The sequence below is a fragment of the Chenopodium album genome, chromosome 9 (genome assembly GCF_948465745.1).
Source record: "Chenopodium album chromosome 9, dcCheAlbu1.1, whole genome shotgun sequence".
In the NCBI taxonomy this organism is placed as follows: Eukaryota; Viridiplantae; Streptophyta; class Magnoliopsida; order Caryophyllales; family Amaranthaceae; genus Chenopodium; species Chenopodium album.
The window spans coordinates 9771394-9794429 of NC_137842.1; the positions used below are offsets into that span (position 1 = coordinate 9771394).

The 23036-nt window shown below is 33.8% G+C and overlaps 1 protein-coding gene across 1 annotated transcript; it reads left to right on the forward strand.

Annotated features, from left to right (window-relative positions):
- The first annotated feature begins 5794 nt into the window (after positions 1 to 5794).
- LOC145558376 (uncharacterized) lies at positions 5795 to 20822 on the forward strand. Its single transcript, XM_081619603.1, has 19 exons — positions 5795 to 6162; positions 7699 to 7802; positions 7955 to 8041; positions 8992 to 9067; positions 9160 to 9234; positions 9342 to 9395; positions 9750 to 9809; positions 9901 to 10017; positions 11296 to 11390; positions 11695 to 11900; positions 12181 to 12278; positions 13740 to 13843; positions 13938 to 14103; positions 15040 to 15162; positions 15300 to 15382; positions 16919 to 17060; positions 17175 to 17204; positions 17337 to 17407; positions 19691 to 20822. The coding sequence occupies exons 1-19, from the start codon at positions 6124 to 6126 to the stop codon at positions 20502 to 20504; spliced, it is 2544 nt and encodes an 847-aa protein (XP_081475729.1). The 5' UTR covers positions 5795 to 6123; the 3' UTR covers positions 20505 to 20822.
- The last annotated feature ends 2214 nt before the right edge of the window (positions 20823 to 23036 follow it).

Consider the following 23036-nt stretch of genomic DNA (forward strand, 5'->3'; position numbering starts at 1 on the left):
TGCCTCAACAGCTTTCTGTGCTCGATAAAATTTTCCAGTTTCGCGCAGTGTTATTTCGGTCCTAGTTGTGAAAGATATTTCTCAAATTTCCTACGTGTAAAATCCTATGTTTTTAACTCATTACGGATGGTCTTTCCAATAAGATCTTTTTTATGCATATGACAATAATGTTAATCAAAATAACGCACATGAAATACTTAGAACGTTTCGAGTCTCATCCACTCATTCTAAATCATTGCCGAAACAAATTCAGGAATTAAAATAGAAACCCTCCCCAGCGAATCGCCAAAAACGGTAGGGAATATTTCAAGCGTTAATCCCATAGCTTGAACCCCACTGTGATCATACACTAAAGTACGGTGGCGTCCAAAGGGAAAGAAGATAGAGCAAAAGAGTCGCCAACAAGTTTTTTAGGAACTTGTAAACCGTTCACGAGGTGAAGGTTACACCCCTTAACAATCCAAGAGATCGTCAACTCCATAAGGTCTTGAACCAAATAGGGTTCGGGGATGAAGGTACAAATCCCACCTAAAAGAGATTGAACCTGCCATAATAATAGGCCTCTACTTTATTCTGATCGTATTCATGTGCGCTTTCTGATTAACATACAAGCAACAGGATTAACCCTAACCCTGTTTAATCTATGTTGGTTGAATATAAATGCACAAATAAATCTATTATTGGCGATCACTTGAATTATAATCAAATTAACCCTAAACAAGATTATCAAATATCTTATTAAGCGTGATTACAAGTACAAAATTCCCTTTAAACATACATAAAAGGTGTGATCAAGCAATAACAACAAATATCAAGCAATATGATAATATCATAATAAAAATAATAATAATCATAATAATAATAAAAACCATAATAATCATCATAATAATAATTATAATAATCATATTCATGTCAATATTAAAGCATAGCAAGATCCTAGGCATGATACTAACAAGATTAATAACAAACCCTAGCATGTCACTAAACAATAAAGATAAAATATTTAGCCCTAACATGATACTAACAACCATATTAGGAAAGAAAATAGGAAGCATCGCAGGAATCATAATAAGCATATTTGATATTATAACCTTTTCCCTAAACATAATACTAAGAATCATTGTTGTCATTCAAAACATCAAGAATCCTAACATGATACTAGGAATCATAATAACAACCTAAACATGAACTCTATGTCATAACATCAATAAAAAACCATTAAAGCACTTACTTTGATGCCTCTTACCTCTTTCTAACAACAAAATATACACGTTAGTAACTTCAAGGAAAATAATAAGCAAAACAATTAAATTAAATAATTATTGAAATAGAGATTTGGGACCAAACCCTCAGAAATTAAACCTTTCACATCTAGGGCGAAGACAACTTCGAATATGGCTAGGTGTATCTAGATCTAATGAATGCGGAATTTTGTATTTGAGAGAAGCTAGTTTAGAAAAGAGAGAGAGAGAGAGAGAGAGCAATCAAGAGAATCTTGATGAGAGTTGGTGAAAATAGAGAGAATCGGTGATTGTAGGTTAGAATTCGTGAATGAAAACGGAGTTTTTACGACGTTATTTATAAAGAAAATCAGCCAAACATATAAAATATCAAAAACAGAGTTCTGACGCAAAAAACCAAGTTGGCGCCAGGCGCCAAGTCTAGCGCCAGGCGCCAATCGTAACGTCAGACGCTACAGGTGGCGTTTGGCGCTGACTCAGAAATCCACGCGTTTTCTTAAAATCAGATAAAAATTGCCGTACATGAGGATAAAATCGTATTTTCCTCAAAATATGTTCTTTGATTCTAATTAAAACTCTAAAAAGGCAACAAAAGTCAATTTATCAATGCTAATTGAATTAGGAATGAAAAGAACCTTCTAGAAGAATCTAGAAGACTAAAACCATTCCTAATTGCATTAGGAATGGCAAATCTATATTAGGCCCTCCCCTAGATCATTGGGCCGCATATTAGGCTCAAAACGGGCCCAGTTTAGTAAGTTGGTCATAACTTCCTCAATATTCATCGGAATTGGGCTTATAATATATCGTTGGAAAGCTCGTGTCAAGCCCCATCCAACTACACTACTATTGGACCCATATCATGGACCAACCAAACTAGATTGACTGTTTTCTTAAAATAAGTTTTCAAAAACAGAGAGAAGAGAAAAGAAATTAAAACTATCCGCAATACTAAACTTTCCACACTTTCACTTCATTCGATTATGATTCGACGCGAAAGGTACTCATCACTGGGTTTGGTTTTGGGGAGACACAAATGGGTGTCTACAGGTCCCAAATCCCTATTTCAATTATTTAATTTAATTGTTTGATTTATTATTTTCCTTGAAGTTATTAACGTGTGTATTTTGTTATTAGAAAGAGATACGAGGCATCCAAGTCAGTAATTAATTATTTTGTTATTCTTTTGATATAGAAATCATGCTTATATTATATTGATTTCTAGTTTCATGGTAGGATGTTTTTATGATTTCTATTATCATGTTTAGGGTAATAACTAAAATTTCTAATTTCATGTATGTTTCTAATATTTTGGGATGCTCCTATTTTTTTTATATATCATGTTAGTATCATGTTAGGGCTAAAGCTTTGATCTTTATTGTTTAGTGATATGCTAGGATTTGTTATTAATCTTATTAGTATCATGCCTAGGATCTTGCTATTATTATTAAGCTTTATGATTGTGATTATTGAGAATATTATTATGATGGTGATTGTTAATATTATGTTGCTTGATATATTGTTGTTATTGCTTGATCACACCTTTTATTCATTTTTAAAGGGAATTTGTACTTGTAATCACGCTTAATAAGATAATTAATAATCTTGTTTAGGCTAATACGATTATAATTCAAGTGATCGCCAATAATCGATTTGTTTGTGCATTAATATTCAACCAACATATATTAAACAAGTTTAGGATTAGTACAATGATTGTATGTTTGTCAGAAAGCGCACATGAATATGAGAAAAATAAAGTAGAGGCTTAGGGCAGGTTTAATATCTTTTAGGTTGAATTTGTACCTTCATCCTCGAATATCCAGTCATGGTTCCAGACCACTATGGAGTTAGCGATCTCATGGATCGTGAAGGGGTGTAACCTTTACCCTGTGAACGATTTACAAGTTCCCAAAATTTGTTAGCGACTCTTTTACTCTAGCTTCCTTCCCTTTGAATGCCACCATGCTTAGGTGTATGATCACAGTGGGGCTCAAGTGTGGGATGCTTGAAATATTCCTTACAAGGGTGTTCTTCTCGAATCCTTTTGTCGGCCACAACTGTTTATTATTATTATTATTATTTTAATTTTAATTTTAATTTTAATTATTATTGTTGTTGTTGTTGTTGTTGTTGTTGTTGTTGTTGTTGTTGTTGTTGTTGTTGTTGTTGTTGTTGTTGTTGTTGTTGTTGTTGTTGTTGTTGTTGTTGTTGTTGTTGTTGTTGTTGTTGTTGTTGTTGCTGCTGCTGCTGTTGTTGTTGTCGTTGTTGTAATATAAGCTTAAAAGTATGAAATTTGGCTTTATATCATTAGCAATATCATTAGACATAAATTAAACTAAACTGAACTAAACTAAACTGAACTTGTTAGAGCTGAACTGAACTGAAAATAATATGATGAGAACATGGCCTTAATTTTCTCATAAAATGGGTATTTATAATCTCTCTCAAAACCGTCCTAACTAATTTTTCCTTTTTACCCTTAATGATTCATATTTTTATTCAATTTGGCATTTGACTTTCTTTAAAAATCCATTGAATTTAAAACTTTCTTTTATAAATTAAACATGCCCTAAAGTTCTAAATAATAAATTAAAATATTTCCAAAACAAATAAATAAATAAATAAATAAAAATGGATTTTTAATTTAAATAAACCTTTAAAAATTATTATAATACCATAAATATATAATTCATTTTGAATTATTTAAATACTTCATAAAATAATATTTTAAATTAATATACATATAAAAATACAGGATATTACATAAGATAGCTATCACCAATCATCCATGGACCTTGAGTCATCACAAAGTCATAATCTTCCATTGAAGTAAACCTGACCACATAAAAGGCACACCCTAAATCCGTCCAAGGCTATCTTTCCTTTAGTCCCTTCAATTGCCAAAGAGATTTTATACATCGCATGAAGACAACATATCATAATTTCTTATCAAATAACTTCATAATCAATGACCATTTCTACGGGCAGCTTCGCAATCGTTTTCCTCCTTAGTCAACAGAATTAGCGGACACCCTTCATCCTTTGAGTCACATTCATAGGCCTGATCATATCCGACACGTCATCCTCTTAATCTCTAGTGAAAGTCAGGATCCTTAGATTTCCTTGATTTCTTGTCATCATACTATACGAATTAGTAGGTTTCTCCACTCTTGGGGTTGTCTCATTTTTGCCAATACCATCTCATCCCTATCATCTTCTACCTCACATTATTAGGTTGCCCTGCCCCTTTGATATGTTTATTCCGCGCTCTTCTAAGGAGAGTTCATTTTTCTCTATGTCCGCTCATTTTCAGTTTTAACATAACAACCAACAATTGATATTGCGTTGAAAGTCTCACTTGATACTCCAATGGAGGGATAATAAAAAAACTCGTTTTATAAGTCGAAAGACTGGCCAATGGTGGTATTATTTTTGACAAATTTTCATTTAACTATTACCATATACTTCGTATGCTAATCTATGTGATCCACTTTATAAGATGTAGAAAGCTCTTTTGTTATACTACCTACGTTAATTATTATGTGCAACAAAGGAATATTTTATTTCTCACAAATAATACCCTTTGTTGCATATAATAATTAACGGAGGTAGTATTAAAATTTACCAAAATGGAGGTGGAACAACTATCTCAAAACACATTAAAAGGGAACATGAACCCCCCCCCCCCCCCCCCAAAAAAAAAAAAAAAGTTTTTAGCTATTGAGTGATACTACTCAAATATTTAACCAACCAAGCTATTTAAAATCCCACTTGTTTTAATTCTTAGAGTTAATTTTTTATAACATGATGCATAGTAGATATCAATGAGCCTACTCGGCAAATTATTGGAAGAATAACATAGATTCTATACCTTAAAAATAAATGGTCATTTTGGGTATTTGATTATCGTTAAATTAGTAGTGGTACCTAAAACAAATACCTAAAGATCCTTTTCGGCATCATTGTGGTTATAAGTTTTTGATTTTTAATTTTGAAAGTCATGTGATATATTTCATAAAAAGAATTAAAAAAAAAACTGGACAAATTTATTAGAATCATCATTATTTTGAAAACCGAGAATAAAAAAAAATTCAAATCACTTTATGTGATTTTTTATTTTTCAAGAGACAGATTCTTAAAAAAAAAAAAATCTCTAAATTTTCAAGGGTTTTCGTATTACGATTTGATCATCTTCAAAATTATTTTGATCTCTTTATCCAAATGGCCACATATTCAATAGTTATAATAATCAAATCACAAATTCATGATTATCGAATTCTAAACCTCCTATAAATGAAATCCTTAACTCGGAATCTTAAGTAATAATTCTCACTTTATAACCAACTAAAATAGTTAAAATTTCACCAAAAATTTTCAAAAGTTAGTTTTCTCCCTAACTACTCATGATCCATTTATAAATTTCATGTTGACAAACCAATTTTTGTTTCATATTTTTTTAAATAATTTTTAAATAAAAAAAAAACCTACCACATTATATAATGTCATTTTCAATTTCCTCATTACACACTTGTAAAATCTGGTCTAAATAATACATTTGTACTTTTGCGCACCACACCACACCACACCACACCCACATCAAATTCCGCCCTCTTCTTCCTCCTTCCCCAGCTCCCCTCTGCTTTCCTCCATCTTCAACAAAATCTAGGGTTTTTCTCTTTCTCTCTCTACTTTCCCTCTCCTCCCTTTCACTCGATCACCTCCCAAATCTCGCCTTTTCTTGTCCTACCTTTTTGCCCCCTTTTCCCTCTTTCAATTTCTGGGGTTTTCACTAGATCTGTCCGCCATTTTTGCGCACCTTCAAGCTCCGAGCTTTTTGGGGTTTCTTTCTTTGTACCCCCCTTTTACTGGGTGATTCTTCGTCATGTTTTGGAAGCTCACTGCCTTGTCTGCTTCGTCGCCGGTATGTTTGTTAACTTGCTTTCTAATTTTGAATCCGGGGTTGGGTTTTTTAGCTTCTTGTTATGAAATCATATCTTAATTTTTGATCTGTTGGGTTTAATTTGTATTGCTGTTTGTGGTTTATGCTGTATTAGATGTGTTTGGGATTCATTGAAATGTTCAAAGTTCAATGATTGATGAGTTTTGGATGGGAGTTGAACTGTTAGATTCGGGTTTCGAATGTTTTTAGATGAGTTATTGAGGATTTAGCTTGATTTTAGTTCTTTGGGCTTCTATCTTTACTTGGTTATTTGAATAGGTTAGATCAAATCTTCCCCAGTATTGGCTTCTCTCCCTGTCTAATATTATATTATATCTTATGTTCCAAATTGGACCTATGCCGTCGACGTTATGCCTAGGATGTGTGATCATTTGAGACATGTTGGTATCTATTTTGGGTGAGGAAGTTGCTGAACGAATCCCATTTCCTTTTGCCCTTAATTATCCTTGTATTCATGCTGTTGAAATGAATGTTGCTGAACAAATCCCAATATTTTCCCCTTAATTGCCCTTGTATACGCTCTGTTGAAATGAATGTTCAGAGACATGCGGTGCTACTAAAGAAATTAAATGATTGCCATATTCATTTTAGTTTTTAGAGGCAAAACCAATTGAATCAGCCTACTTTTTCATGTCGTAGCAATCAGCAAGGTAAGGCACAATAAAACATTTTCTCACATTTTGTCTCAATGCTCTCCTATGACAACAATATATTACACTTTATTCCATAGCCTTTTATTGAGGTTTTGAAGGAAACTTCTCCCTTTGTCCCTCATTATTTGCCCCATTTTCTTATTAGAAAGATTTTTCTTTACTTTTTCTCTTGAGTTGGGTACAATACTCACCCACCATTTTTTTTTTCTCTACTATATTATGTGCATAAAATCTTGTACAAATTTCTACGGGTTAAGTAACTAGGGATAGTGGGAGTATTATTTTTTGACTAAACTAGAATGTTAGTATGGTATAAATTTGCTTGTGTACAACAGTAAAATATGCAAGAAGTAAACAAGTAATAATGGGTTCCTGATAATTGTGGTAAGTTTTCATTTTTAAAAGTAGAGGTAGAAAGGGAAAGGGAGAAGGAGATTCCCTTTTCATGTGGAAATCATCTTGCTGTGCTGTAGAAGCCATTTTGGCTTCCCTTTGGTCTCGTATTTCCAGGTTATACTTTTGCTTAGATAAATATCGATGAACTTTCCTGTAGAATTCTATAAGATCTTTAAAGAATTGCTTATACTCTTAAGAAAGAAATTTAAATGCAATGTGCCGCTTGGAAATAAGTAAGGTCTTTGCATCGAGACTTCCATTAGTGACATTCTTTTATATTGTTAAGATAAATACTTTATACACTGGTTCCTCGGTAATCAATAATGGTTTTGGGTCAGTGATAAGTTGGAATGAATTTTTATTATAGTTGCCTGAAGAACTTAGTATTTAGTCTGATTTTACTCACTGCTTAAGGTTATTCATGCTTGACCTTTGTTTCTTTGTCTAGGTTGATGCAATATTAGACAAGGACAATTTCACTTTGGAAGAGCTATTGGATGAAGAAGAAATAATCCAAGAATGCAAAGCTTTGAACAGTCGCTTGATTAACTTGTAAGCGATTCTTTTCAAAGTGATGTTTGTTATTTCCTTTATTGTTTCCATCTGCCTTTCTCATTAATATTTAAGGTTTTCCCCTGGTCATTCTGCAAAGATCCTACTTGTTTCTGTTTTTTAATATCTTTTTGATTTGTAAATTCCTCCAGCTTACGGGACAGAGCTCAGGTGGAGCAGCTTTTGCGCTATGTTGTAGAAGAACCTCCAGAAGATGCTGACAGCAAACGCACCTTCAAGTACAACACTTTTTACATCTTAAGTGCATATTTTTTATATGCATTGGTTGATAGCTGTTTTATGTGGCACTAAATAGTTTAATTTATTGTGTGAATTTGACTACTTAATGTTACTGTTTAGCTTTTTCTCCTGTGATGCTTTGATCCTTTGAATATAAGGGTGCGTTCTTTTGACCTGTTATCTGAACTTATCTGAACTTATTAGCCCTTATTAGAACTTATTTTAGTTATAAATTAAATTGGAAAGCCCTGATTAACCCTTATCACGAACTTATCTTATTAACCCTTATCTGAACTTATTAACCCTGAAATAAGTGGAAATAAGGTGAACAAAACAGGGCCTAAAGGTGAATAAATCATTTTACAGTCACTAACTTTGAAGGAATTACGAAGTTATTGGTTTCCAAACTCATATTTCCTTTTCAAACTTTAATCTTGTTTTGTTTGAATTAGCTGTTACTGTAGCTAATTTAGTGTCGTTGCCTGTAACTTCAATTGAAGCTCCTTTGATTTCTCCTTTTCATGCCTTTTGACTTTTAAAGCTTGCTCAACTTTCTTCAGACTCTGAAATTATATTATTGCAAGAAATGCAGCCCTAAATTGCAAGTGAAGCTCTGTTTGATGGTTATTTATTTGATGACTTCCATTGCTGAGAGGAAGTATTTTGAGTGTATGACAAACTGATTTTGAATGAATGCTGTGAATGCTTGCTTGAAAAGTTTTAAACAGCTAATTTGGGTAGCTGAGGTGTAAGCTGATACTTGATAGTTATTTCAAGGAAAGCTCTTTGGTTATTCTTTGAGCCTCTGACAATAGTTGTTTATGAATGAATGATGTGCAAATGCCAACTCTCATTGCATGATTTGATCCTTAAAAATCCATATGATGTTTGGTGTTGGACCATCTGAAAATTCATGAAGTTTGTATTTTGCTGTTGTTTGGTATTTTAGGTTCCCATTTGTGGCATCAGAGGTTTTTACATGTGAAATTGATGTCATTTTGAGGACTTTAGTGGAAGAGGAAGAGGTATGGCTTCTGTTTGTTCATCATGGTCTTACCTTTCCAGTTTTCCCAAAATAGAATCTAGCACATTTAACTTTATTTCTGATACTTTTCAGATGATGGATTTTCTCTTCTCATTTTTGGAACCCAACCGACCTCATAGCGCCTTGCTTGCTGGATATTTCAGCAAAGTACGCCATATTTTATTTTATTTTTTTGAACTTGATGATGTTCGTGATGGTGCTGTTGTACTGTTTCTGTTGGAAGCTGATGATTTGGTTCCATTTTGTCATAATAGGTTGTTGTGTGTCTCATGTTGAGGAAGACAGTTCCACTGATGAACTATGTGCAAGTAAGTGTTCAATTACTCATATTCTTCTCTTTTTCAAACCCTAAAATAGAGCCTGTAGCTTCAATCAAATGTCAAAGAGGTCTTTGATGACTTGTTTAACCTCAGAGGTGTTCAAGTGCGCGTCTTGCATCGTCCATGCCGTGCTTAAATTACGCATTTGTGTAGTTGGAATTGTTGCTAAAGTGTGCAAGAATCTAAAAGTAAAATGTCATCAGCCTGAAATATTTTCCTGTACTTACCTTCTCTCTTAAAGAAATGTCCTGTTTTAAAAAAGAGAGTAGTTGGTCTCTTTTTTTTTTTTTTTTTCCGTAGACATGTAACTTGTTTTTAACTATACATTTTTTGGTTCAACAGGCTCACCAAGATGTTTTCCAGCAGCTGGTTGATTTGATTGGAATTACATCCATAATGGAGGTCAGTTACTCTGATAGTTTTGGTCCCTCACTCAATAATGATCATGGTTTGTTCTTAGTGGTTGTTGTGCTGGTGGTTGTTTTCTGGACAGGTCTTAGTTCGACTTGTAGGTGCTGATGATCATGTTTACCCCAATTACATGGATGTCATGAGGTGGTTAGCTGACAGCAATTTGCTGGAGATGATAGTTGATAAATTGAGCCCTTCTGTAAGTGTAACTTGTGCTCTTGCTCTCCTATATTGTATTCTTTTCACTTTTCTGTACTTTTTCTTAGTTTTTCATGTAACAAATTAAATGTCTGAAGTGAGTATGGTACTAAATGAGGGTGGGAGAGTGCATATCTGTTTCAAGGGTGGTGGTGAAATGATCAAGTTTATGAGGATGAGCCTTTTGTGTTATTAAAAAGTGTTTTCAGGGGAGAATGGGTGGTCGGTTATCTGCTTAAAGTTTCAAACCTAAGTCTCTTTTCTATTGGGTTTGAAGTAATGATGTACGAGTTTAATATGGGGGTTCAGGGTATAGGTTTTGGGTTGTCCTTTATTGTTACCAAATATTTATGGGCTACACACCTAAATCTATCGCCTCATGAATCAAATGTTGTCTAGAAGATTAATCTCTTTTGTATGTACAATTTTTAATAGAACAAACCTTTGACACTCTCGACGAAATAACAAGCTCCTACTTAATCCCAGGGTTCCTTTGGAGATGTTATTCCATGAAAGAGTATCACTTTATCAAATTTGATGTTCTGAAAATTTGAGAGAATGTTAGTAAAGAGGCACACTATTTGTTTGGTTAAAGGCTTGCCTCATGCTTAAAAGCTCCTAAAAGCCATATTGTGACTATTCCCTACTTTACATGTCAGCAAGAAAAAACAGGGAGACATTTGAGATATAGAAAGGAGTTGGAGGCAAGACCTATGTACAAAGGAATCACACTTTTTGGACATTGTTCACCGTCTACAATTTTTTTCTACCCCATTCTCCCAAGAACCACTTTCTGCTTTATGATAGTAGATCAAATTTAAACCCACAAGAGGATTGATTTTTTGTTTTTTTCTATTAATGACAGAATTTTTCTTACATGAGACAAGCTAAGTTTATGATACCAAATAAGCTGAAAAAGGGTACTAAGTCCCAAAGAAATCTGGCCTTTTTTTATCCATGTAGACGATGTTGTTTTATCTAGATTTTCTTTATTTGGACTTGTAAGACTTTCGATACACCTATTTGTACTCAACTGAACTAAATTAGCCGCTAATAATCTTGGTAGCTCTTTTCAAGACTTTCCTAAACTTATCAGCTATTTTATATTTAATTATTTTAAATTTATCTTAATATTGTTTTTTTTGAACGATTTTTAATGGAAAATGAACTAGGCCATAGTCTGTAGTAGTGACTAGTGACAGTGTATTGCATTCTCCTTTTGTTTTATTCACTTTTGCTGATGGTTTCTTTTCTCCTTTGTTGTTATTCAATGAATCAGTGCCCATCAGAGGTACAAGCTAATGCAGCAGAAACTCTGTGTGCTATTACTCGGAATATGGGCTCGCCTCTGGCAGCAAAACTTTCCAGTCCCAGGTTTGTAGATCTATACCGTCACTTCTTGTATACTTATTTTTGCTTACTATGCCCTCCATCCCTAAATAGATTTCACTCTTGGTTTTTGCATGGAGATTAAGGATAAGGGATATAAAGGTAAACAGTAAAAGAAAGTGTAGGGACGATGTAGAGTGGAAAAGAAAGAGAATTTACTTGGAAAGGCAAGTTTGAAATATGTGGGACATTCGTTGAAGGCAAGTGCGAAATCTTTTTAGGGATGGAGGTAGAAATTGTTTAAAAAAATACAAACTAGTAACTGAAGGTAATTTCTTATTAAATGCAGTTTTGTCGAAAGGATCTTTGCTCATGCGCTCGAAGACTCCTCCACCAAGTCCGGTCTAGTACATTCCTTGTCTGTATGTATATCTTTACTGGATCCAAGAAGATCGACATCTTCTTTGTTGTACCATTCTCTACGAGGCCAACATATGTACGAGGCGCCTATTGCTGTAAATCCTGACACTGTGAGCGCAATGATACCTAGACTTGGTTAGTTTGAGACTCTATATATATCATTGCTATATGTAAATGTTCTGCTATGTTATCTTGTCAAATCTTTTATTGGATCAATCGATTAGAGGTCCTTTCTTACATGATGTCTTTGCATTATTATTTTCTTTGTGCTTTCTTTGCCTTTGCATCAGGTTTCTGTGTGTCTGTTCTCTTTTGCTTGCTATATTAGTGTGCTAAAGCTAATGGTGCCTCTTTTTTTATTTGATAATTATGTGCCACTCACTTTTATAAAGCTATTTATTTTTCCTTTCAACAGGTGATTTGCTAATGCTTTTGAATGTGACATCTGATGAGAAGATTCTACCCACACCATATGGTTTTCTAAGACCACCTCTAGGAAAACATCGGCTCAAGGTCTATTTCTCTCTGGCTTGCTCTGCGATGGGTACTGTTCTCTGTGATGTTTCAGTTCCCGTATATAATCACATCCAAGTCATCATCTTGAAATTCTCTATCTTTTTCTTTTGTGTGTAGAAAGAACATAAATATACCTGACTAATAAAACAAACTTGAAAAAGGACATCAGGAAAGTTTAGTATGGCACTACTTGAATTTGGCGTGTGGTGTGATTCATTCTAGTTTGATGCAGAAATGAGAGTATGTTGTACTCAAGTATTTGGTGGTCAACTAAAATAACTGCTTGATTAGGGAGAGTAGTGCTTCTTTCAAGAGTTTTTGACTTTCTGCTTTAGAAGGAACATTTGGTGCTTGGAAGTGGGCAGCTGATGTTGAAAAAGGCTTTCCTTTGGTTATCTTAATTAATTTGGTATCAAATAGTTTGGTCTGGGAACTAACAGTCTTGCAAAAGAGTTAGGGTCTCCTTTAAATGGTTTATTTGGATACATACTCGCACCGATGACAAACCGTAGTTCTGTCAGCCATATTAAGTGCATTTTTCCCTAATTTGGCAGAATATCACTGTATTGATTTGAATTTTTTCCTCTACATTTTTTTTCCATTGACATTATACGTTTTACTTCTTCCACTCTTTTTTAGTTGACATGTTTTGACTTTTGACACAATTCATAAACTCTACTTTGACTAGCTTTTATGATTTATAGTTATGATAAAACATAGTCAACGGCTATCTTGTTAGAATTGTCTCATTGAATATTTTCATAATATCAACTTTTTTTATTTTTTTATTTTTTAGTTATTGATAATTAGAGATATTTCTTGTTGAACTTGTTTGTTCGCAATTGTGGTATAAGAAACGTGTAAACTAAATAAGAACTAGGAAGTATATTACTAACTCGAATGTTATAATTGTCGTGTATGATTTACAAAGGTGTAGATTTGTGCATATATACCCAGTATTTTTTTGTTGCTTCTTTTTCTATGGGATAAAAAGATAGTCGTAATGGGGATCTCAAATATGTACTCTTTTTCTTTTGGTTAGATCCATTGCTTGTTTTAACTTCAGAGTTACAAAATTATTATTTTTTGCTTAATTGCTCAACATATTTTGTTGATAAACTGACCTTAATGTATTTAAAGTATGATAATGGAAGAAAAGATAAAATGCTCGTCTAACCCTTTTGATGTTGATGTTCACTACTTTGTCCATGAGTTTCCCTCACTTTTACCCATTTCATTTGTTTCAATTTGGAAGGTGGAATACATGTGTGCTTAGTGGGTTGATCCCTTGTCTTTCTATTGAGATATAGGTGCTGAAGTGTTGCCTAGCCACACTGAATGTTTGCTGCTATGGCACTTCTTTTTACATTGGCGGATTTTTTTTTTCCTTACAATCTTAAATATGGAATTCATTCCTCTCAGTTGATATATTTTTCTTGATTATTATGCCTTCCCCAGGTTGTTGAGTTCATTGCTGTTCTGTTGAAAGCTGGCAACCAAGCTGCAGAAGAGGAATTGGTGAACTCTGGAACCATTAAAAGAGTATTAGATCTCTTTTTTGAGTGAGTTGCTGGTGCTCTATATCGTCCTAATTGATTGCTGGTCAAATATATTTAGTATCTATTGATGCTGATATGGGTATTATTGACGTTTTAGGTACCCATACAATAATGCATTACATCATCATGTTGAAAGCATAATATCATCCTGCTTGGAGAGCCGGAATGATACTGTTATTGATCATCTTTTCAAAGTTTGTGATTTGATTCGAAAGATTCTTGATGCTGACAAGCATCCTATGCTTTCTAGTGATCGTGAACTGGTAAATTGACGGGGCCTTTTGCTTTCTTCAAACTTAGAGATGCCAATGTTATGACTTAAGATAGTTTTTCAAGTAAAAATCTTCTTGTATGTAGTGAAATAGTTGTTTTATATAGGATGTTCATTCTTTTAGAATCCAAGTTGCTAACCAAGTGAATAAACAACTATAACATGGCCAAAGAAGTGTAACATGGCTAGAGGTCAATATGAATTTAATGGCTGCTTACCATTTACGTTTTTACTCTGTTGTAGACTTTAAACTTAGCAGTTTAAACTGGTGTTAGATGATTTAGATCAATGTGCAAACCTTAAGTGTGTGAGACTCACATATACATTTTGAGATGTCTGAAAAATACACCCAACAAATTAATATCACCCTAGATTTTTTTTAAAAAATGTCACCTGGTCTCACAGTTATTAGCAGAGTGTATCATACCCTTGGACATGATTTTGCCTTGAGCATTGTGGTCATTCTCTTCTTGGAAGATCCAGGAATTTCCTACTATCAGATCCTGTTGACTTTAAGTATGGCACCATGTGTCTCCGTACAAGCAAATGCTTTTTCCCTTAGATCTGGTGACAGAATTGTCAAATAAGCTTTTAATAATCAGGATAAAATGGGTCCACCATGTGTTGCTTGAATATATGGAGAAATTGTCATCTCTCAAACGTTTTGCATGTAAGATTACCACTATTTTGGTTAAACTCTTTCATGTTTTTAGAATTTAGATTATAAAAACTTCTAACACAAAGTAAGTGTAATCAGTCTATTTACTTTTTTTATTTTTTATTTTATTTTTTTATTTATTTTTTTGGTGGGGGTTGGGGTGGGGTATGTGTATAGGGGAAAGCTCTGGATTATTTAGCATGTTAAAAAATATTACAGAAAGCTATGGTAGCCTTTGGTTGATGTTCTTGTGCAACATTATTATTGCAGCCAACAGTACCTGCTGTTGATAAGAAGCCGCCAAGGGTTGGTAATGTGGGACATATAACTCGAATTGCTAACAAAATTGTACAATTAGGACAAGGCAACAGAAGCATTCAAACATATATTCAGGTGCATACAGTTTTTTGAGGGCTTCAAACTCAGAAGTTTATTGATGCTTGCTTTTTTAGGCATGTGCTGTTTATTTTTCAATTGTTTGACTATTATGTTGACCTTTTTTTGCGTTTTGCTATATATCCGGATTGTAGGAAACTGGTGAATGGAACGAATGGCATGCTTCAGTTTTGCAGGAAAGGAACGTGTTAGAAAATGTCTATCGCTGGGCTTGTGGGTATGTGTTTAGTCATGTCTGAGATTGCAGTTGCTATAAATTATCTCATTTAATGTTTTAAATAGCATTATTTTATTGGTTTTTGATTACCACGAAGTGGCAATCGTTTGTGGTATGCCACTTGATTTGATGTTAAGCTGATGTTACTTACAGCCTTACATTGCCCTTGTGTTTTCCCCTTTGTCTTAGAGGATCTTTTTATAAACATGTCTCAATGGTCATTGACATTGTTAAGGGTAATTTAGTGGTGTCGTGGTAAATAGCATATAAGCTCCATGCTTCTCCTCGTATATTGCTAATCTTGGAGCAAATTCTGTCGACATGTTTTTATTTATAGTTGTCAATGGCTTTGTGCATGTTCATCCATGCATGTATGTATTTTAATCATCTAGCAAGGCAGCTATTTCAAAGGAAAAAAAATGAACTAATCATATACTACCTCCATTTTTTTTAGTTATCTTTCTATTGTCACACTTGCAAACACATGTTTTTAACGCTTAATATCTCTAATTATAACATTGTAAAATTATAAAAAGTGGATATCAATATAATATATACCGAGACAATTCAAAGACGATCCAACATGACTATATTTTATCGCATCTATAAATCGCAAAAGCAAGTCAAAGTGTATTGTATGAATAGTGTAAAAGTCAAACGGTATCAACTAAAAAAAACAGAGGTAGTATTTAAAGCTACACAAATTAAAAGACGAGGATGCAATCATTTACATGCTTTCACATCTTCATGTCAATTTGTAGAGGATGACTATTGTGGTGAGGAATACAACAGGAAGTTTCTTAGATCATTTCTCAAGGAGAAAAGGTATTTCACAATGGGTGTCTGCCTTCCTGGTGTAGGCATAATATTTTTCTGGGCACCGGTGTTTTTTTTTTAAAAAAGAAAAAATTAAATATTCCTTGATTTTGTACCATTGGTTTTGAATTTTTTTTTGCATTTTGGGTACTTCTTACTCACATACACCTAAATTTTAACTTAGTATGCAAATCGAGAACTTAAAAAGGTAGAGCTGGCCAAATGGAATTCGGCCTATCCTCCTACATGATACATGTATTTCTGAAAATTTCCTTAATCTAATGGGACCAGTATAATATAATTAATTACATATCTCATACTGTAGTTAAAACACTCTCATCACTTCTTAATGTGAATTTAAGAAAACTTCTGTAGATGTGCAGCTAATGATTCTCTCTTATCCTGTTGTGGCTAAGCAAATTAAGAGAACATTTTTCTTTGAACTCCATGCCAAGAGAAGTATGATTGCCTTAGTCATTTCTGTAGACTCTGAACTTTGTAGCTTTTGGTCATCTACCCCCCCCCCCCCCCCCAAACACCACAAGTATACTGTCATTCATTTTTTCAGAAAAGAGTGGAATAATTCTTATGCATTGATTTGATATGGTCATGATAAAATTGCTAGCATGTGTTCCTCATGGTGGCTGTCATAGTGATCTTGTGTTCTAAGCAACTACATATATGAAGTGTCTTTAACTCATTTTACCTCATTACATGCAGGCGTCCGACTGCATTGCATGACAGAACAAGGGATAGTGATGATGATGACCTTCACGATAGAGACTACGATGTTGCTGCTTTAGCCAATAACCTTAGTCAGGCTTTTAGACCTGATTTGTTCGGGAATGAGGGTGCTGAAGAGGTATAGGGCTGCTTTGGCATTTAGTCTGGGTTATGCTTTAAAGTTTATACCATCTGCGCCTTTTTTTTAAAAAAAAGAAAACTAAGTAATGTGTTGTTATATTTATTGTTGCAGGACAATGGGGCTGTTGATCGGGATGACGAGGTATAAGAATAATATCTTGCTTTGTGGAAAAGATAAACACTAGAAAAGCGGCAAAGACAATCTTGAAATAGGGAGATGTATTTGCTAAATTAATCTTCTGTGGCTTATAGCTTTCTTCATGCCTATTTGCAGGATGTCTACTTTGATGATGAATCTGCTGAAGTTGTTATATCATCATTGCGTCTTGGTGATGACCAAGGAAGGTATGATTGTTTAGTAACTTGGTTTTAGCTTACGTTAACCCACCTATGTTGTGGTATATCATTTACTTGTTAACATTATATTGTTTTTTGTGACAGTGATACCAGTGTTAGGTTTTGATGTGGTTTAGTGATTGTGCTAGTCTAGTGTAATATCTTGGGGGTGCCTTCAAACTTGTTTTCATTTTATTTATATTTATTTATTTATTTGACTTATTTCATCTTTTAAGGTTTTTAGTGTTTGCATCTTAATTCAGTTTTATGTATGAAGTAACAGGAAGCTATTAAATATCATGTATCTGATATCTTGATTCAGTTTTGGCTTTTGGCATCATCATTTAATGAAAAATGCGATGGCCACCTATAGTATTGTTGGAAATTTTAATTAACAAAGTTGAACTGTTTAACTAAACCATAAGAGATGATAACTGATGAAGCATAAACACTAGATTAGACATTTATAATTTTTTCACTTTGATTCTACTCTCTACATTCCCAAATAAAAGTTCAATTTCCTTTTTGCACACATATTTAGAAAAAGATTATAGGTTTGGTTAATTAAAGGTGAATATAAAATACTAATATAGTGGGAGGTTTTTTTTTTTTTTTTTTTTTTTTTTTTTTTTTTTTTGGGGTGTATAGAGTAGGGACTAGTAAAGTTTTCTACCTGATGCAATTTGGGTAGGCACAATCGGGAAGATGGTCTGTTATTGGCAAGACAAGTTAGGGATACAAAGTGGATTTCTCCAAGGAAATGTGTGACTTCCTTACATTTTTAGCCACATGCGCCACCACATAGGAATTTTTATTTTGCACATGATGTGGTGAGTTTGGAATTCATCTGTTTAGAGAATCTGTTGTGAAACATATCTCTAAGGTTTCATGGATATACTATGCAGGTTAGCAGTCATACCTGACACCTGTAAATAGCTATTTAAATCTAATCCATGTATCTTTATGTTAGAATATCTGTGATAGAGACTGAAAAGGATTGGCTGGTGATTTAGGGTGTCAAGCCTTTTAGGACTGAAGTGACTTCATTGGTAGATCTGTTTTTATTTATTTATTAATTATTTTTTTTTTTTTTTTTTTTATGGTGTCTTATTTATACTAGGTGAGTTTTTTTGTTTTTGTTTTCTTCTTTCCCTTTTCTGTACTCATTAATCAAGTGGCCTGATAGCTGATAACTTGTATTTCATTTTTTATCATTTCAATAGTGTTTACTATTCACTTACTGAAAGTAAGATTGAATTTTGTGATTTATATTTAATGAAAATATATTCATGTGACATCTTGTTAGATTCTTTTCAATGTCTAATTTATTAAAATCTAAAATTTATAACTGTTTACAAATGTATAAACGATTGTAGTTATGCATGGACAAACGTGAAAATAAGAAATATTGCGAGTAAAAAATTCAGAGGAAGTATTAGATTGATCGGTGTTATTACTTATTAGCTATCCCCATTTTCCCATATTAGTTTTTATATTTTTCCTTTTTCATCTGATTAGTTTTAGACTTCTAATACTTCGTATGTAAAAGGCCCTTCAATTATATTAATACATCACTGTTTCCATTTCCAAAAGTTAGGGTCCCACTTTCTCACATTCAATAATTGAACGTGTTAAAATATATTTGAGGCAAATGGAGTAATTACAGCTTACAAGTACCCACACTTTGAGGGGTGAACTTTTTCTCAGCTAAATGAGATGCACAGCTTTTTCCTAGTTCCCTTGTAACAGTACCTCAATTTCGTACAATCACTGCCCACTTTCTTGCAGTTTACTGCCTCTCATAGCTACTGTTTAATCATTTTCTTAGTACCCTTGTGAGATAATGATTGAGAGTGAGTGTTGTGCTTTCAGGAATGAATGTAATGTTTTGCCAAAATGTGAAAATTTTCATCATTGTCTGCTTTTAAAAGTTGGATCTGTCAGGAAAAGACAAGTGCTTTGGCATTTCTGACAAGCTACAATCCTTTTCCAATGGCAAAAAAACATCTGTGTTGTAAAATTCTTTGAATTTCTTGATTTTGATAGTAGGCAAAGCTTTTCTTAAACTACTGGTTCATGATCCAAAGGCTGATTGTAATTTGGCTGTAATGAACTTAATGTTCCATGCCTTGCGAATTAATATGCTAATGCTTGTGGTTTGCTTTCTATAGTTGCATTGCGTCTTGGCCTTAAATGCTCTGTGTTTGTTTGTTTTCTTAGCTCTTCCTGACATCCACTTGTATGGATTTACATGCATGAAATTAGAATCTTATATGTATTTGTCTACTGCAGTTTGTTCACAAATTCAAATTGGTTTACATTTAAAGACGAGCGAACTGATGACACACCAGTGAGTACCTCTCTATCTGATGCAATGGACGATATCAATTTGAACGGAATTGTAAATGGTGGGAACAGCAGCAGTGATGACGAGGTTGTTGTCGGTGAGGATGAAGAGTTGGCTGATGCTAAAGATTCCACCAGTGGCCCATCCAGTTCCGAGCAGAGTGATATGCATGTATGTGGAAAAAATCCAGTTGATGACGAAGAGAGTAAGATTTGCAAGGTGGACCCTTCCTTCGGGGCAGAACCTGTTGTATCTGATTGTTCTGATACTAAGGATCAAATTACAGAAAGGCCTGGACCAGATTGGGTGAATTGGGGTGAAACATCAGGTTTGTTGGTTGATGGATCGAGCACCAACCCATTTGTTGATCATGTGCACCCTGTTAGTGATTGCAATGTGGATGAGGTGGTGATACCTAACAAAAGCTCAGAAAATGGGGAAGTCACACTGCCAAATGGCACTTCAAGAGTTGATGACTGCAGGGAAGCATCAGCTAATGGTGATTTAAGCCAAAAACCTTCTGCTGCTCCCTCATTATTTGAAGAGGATGTAGAGTTTGTTGGTGTTGAACCTGAAGGTACGGAGAAGGCAATGGAACAGGCATTGAAGGAAGGAATAGTTGGTGAAGCAGGGCCTTTGAAGAAAAATGTTGTACCATCAAAAGTATCGGAGGAGAAGCCTGATGAAGGTGCACCAGGGACAGAGTTCAATGATGCAAATTACTGGAAGGTTGAACAGGAGGTTTCTGTTCTTGAGTGAAGCTAGCTGATTTATCAGCATATGAAGCTAAGCTTTGTTCTAGTGCTGCCGATCCCCCTTTCCAAAATGGCAAATGCATTTAAGCCAAACTTATGTACAGTATGTCTTTGGCTTTTCTTTGTGGAGGATCAAATGATAATTTATCCACTGCTTAATTTTGTTTTTTCTCATTGCATATGTTCTGTCCATTATTCGAGCTGTGTTGATGTTTTGGCATATTTAGTTCTTTTTACCTATATTTCTTTCTGGTCCAGCAGATCTGTTAAAAGATTGAATTTCCAATATGAGATCAAAACTCAGACATAAATTGTAGTCTTATCATAGTATTAATGGAGGGGACCTCCATTTATCCGGTTTTGTGCAGATTTTTTTTCCCTGTCAAACTTTCCACAGTTTTGCGGGGAAGGTTGTTGGTTTTGACATGAATTTTGTATTTATTAACTTGCAATAATGTTAGCATTGGATGCAGATGTATTTTGCTATTCTGGTCTGCGGTTTGTTACTGTGTTCCAGGTCTTCAATTGGAATTATAAGCACTGGCTTCACAAATTTGTGGTAATCTTCTTCATTCTGCACTTTCAGAACGAATGTGGAAAAGCTGGCTTTATCTTAGTCTTTCTGCTATTGCACCCATAGGATCCAGGAGTTTGCTACCTATTGATTATTGCAAGGCTGAAATTCATGCGCACTGAGGGGCGTGAGGGCTTTGCTAAACTTGTGGAGCGTAATATTTTTCACTTATCTCAAATTTAGTCAATAATATGTGATTTTGGTGCATGTATAGGCAAGTTTTGGGATCATAGTTCTTTTTTTTAAAGCAGTGGGCGATTATTTCTGATGATGGTATTTAACGTTATTCAATTTCTGGCTGATTCCAATATCTTTAAGTATAATTTGGTTTTATATGAGTCTCAGATAAAATTGTTTCATTTTTTCAACAAACGCAAAAACATCATAACTCAAGCGCTTCTATGTTGGTAATTTACGTTATTCCAATTTCTGGGCTTATTTGCGGCCTGCTGCTGCCATGGATCACGGTAGTCTATTTAAGCAAGTTCATGCAAACAATGGTCGGGGTGTAACCTTGTTGGATAAGTCCCTTTGATTTGCACCTTTGGTTGTTTCGTAAGTAGAATCTAGCAACATTTTACAAACTTCTACGGAGTAACAAGTAATTGTTGGTGGTGCCTTGCTGTGATCTTATCTCGACTTTAATTTTAACAATTTAACCCACATGTCATGTTTTGTAATAACAATAAGTTTAACATTATTTTATTTATTATTATTATTTTTTTTTATAGTTTTTTAACCACAACCTGAAATATTGTTGACTCGAATTGCCATCCATAAGTTTAACTCATTTAATTGTCAACCCTTAAATTATTTTGATTCTGAACCAGTTCGACTCTACTAATTAAGTTAGCTTTTTACGCAATTTTAAGGTAGGTAAATAAAAAAAATATTTAGTGGGGTTTGATTGATATGTGAAAATAAAAATCGATAAATTACATAAAAATGTAGAGTGGTGTTTGATTAATTAAAAGTGATTAAATAAATAGATAAAGGTGAAATGAACCTTTTCCGTAATGAACCTTTTATTTAGGAGGGCAAGGTCTTAGGGAGAAATGTGAATTTTATTTGGAGGCAAAGGGAGTCTTGTCAGTATTTAAATCCAAAATTAATCCTAATATCGAACTCAAAAGTAATACAAATCATACTTGATGATAAACACAGTTTTCTCCAAACTTGAATTGATTCTACCTAGAATCAAACCGGCCTAACTTAAATTAAACCCAATTTGAACCCAAAAGAATATACAATTCTACCCATTCATCCTTACTCGATGAAAGCCAACAGAACTTAGACAAGAAATTAATTAACCGGACATGTATTAATTCAAATAAACAAGAGATTGTTTTATATACCCGGGTGCATCGTACACTTATGAATATTTTATTTTCATCATGATGATTGTTTTTCTTTTAATCATCAAATGAAGATCAAAAACTAATCTTGGATATATTGATGTCGGTACACCTGGATGTATATAACAAATTCTACGAATAAACTTGAACACCCGATTTGACCAAGTTCATTCATTAAAACTTAAAAGTATATATATATAATTTTTTAATTTAAACATCTTTGGAATGGAATATAGGAGACGTTGGATGCTAAAGATCCAGCAAAAAGGAGTATCACTAGCTCACCATGTTCTCACTCAACCATTGACATTTGACAATTCTCCCCCTCAACTAGCCTCATGTAAAGTACAATCTAAGCACCATAATTAAATTAAACAACAATATGACCAAATCACCAACAAATTTAAAAAAATGTAAAAAAAATAATTCTTTTTATTAAAAAAAAGTAATATGAAAAAGGACAGAAAAATCCAAGAAGAAAGATGCAGTGATACACAACCATGCAAACACCAACACCATAACAACAATTACAACGTTCTGTTGACTCCTCCTATATCCATTTATACTTCATTTTTCTTTTCATAATTTCAAAAATTAAATAAAATAA

What these genes read in the sequence shown, in the direction of transcription:
- LOC145558376 (XM_081619603.1), top strand. Translation starts at nt 6,124, where the DNA reads ATGTTTTGGAAGCTCACTGCCTTGTCTGCTTCGTCGCCG. An exon ending in AACAGTCGCTTGATTAACTT is followed by an intron (nt 7,803 to 7,954) that starts GTAAGCGATTCT and finishes AAATTCCTCCAG; the next exon opens with CTTACGGGACAGAGCTCAGG. An exon ending in TTGATAAATTGAGCCCTTCT is followed by an intron (nt 10,018 to 11,295) that starts GTAAGTGTAACT and finishes TCAATGAATCAG; the next exon opens with TGCCCATCAGAGGTACAAGC.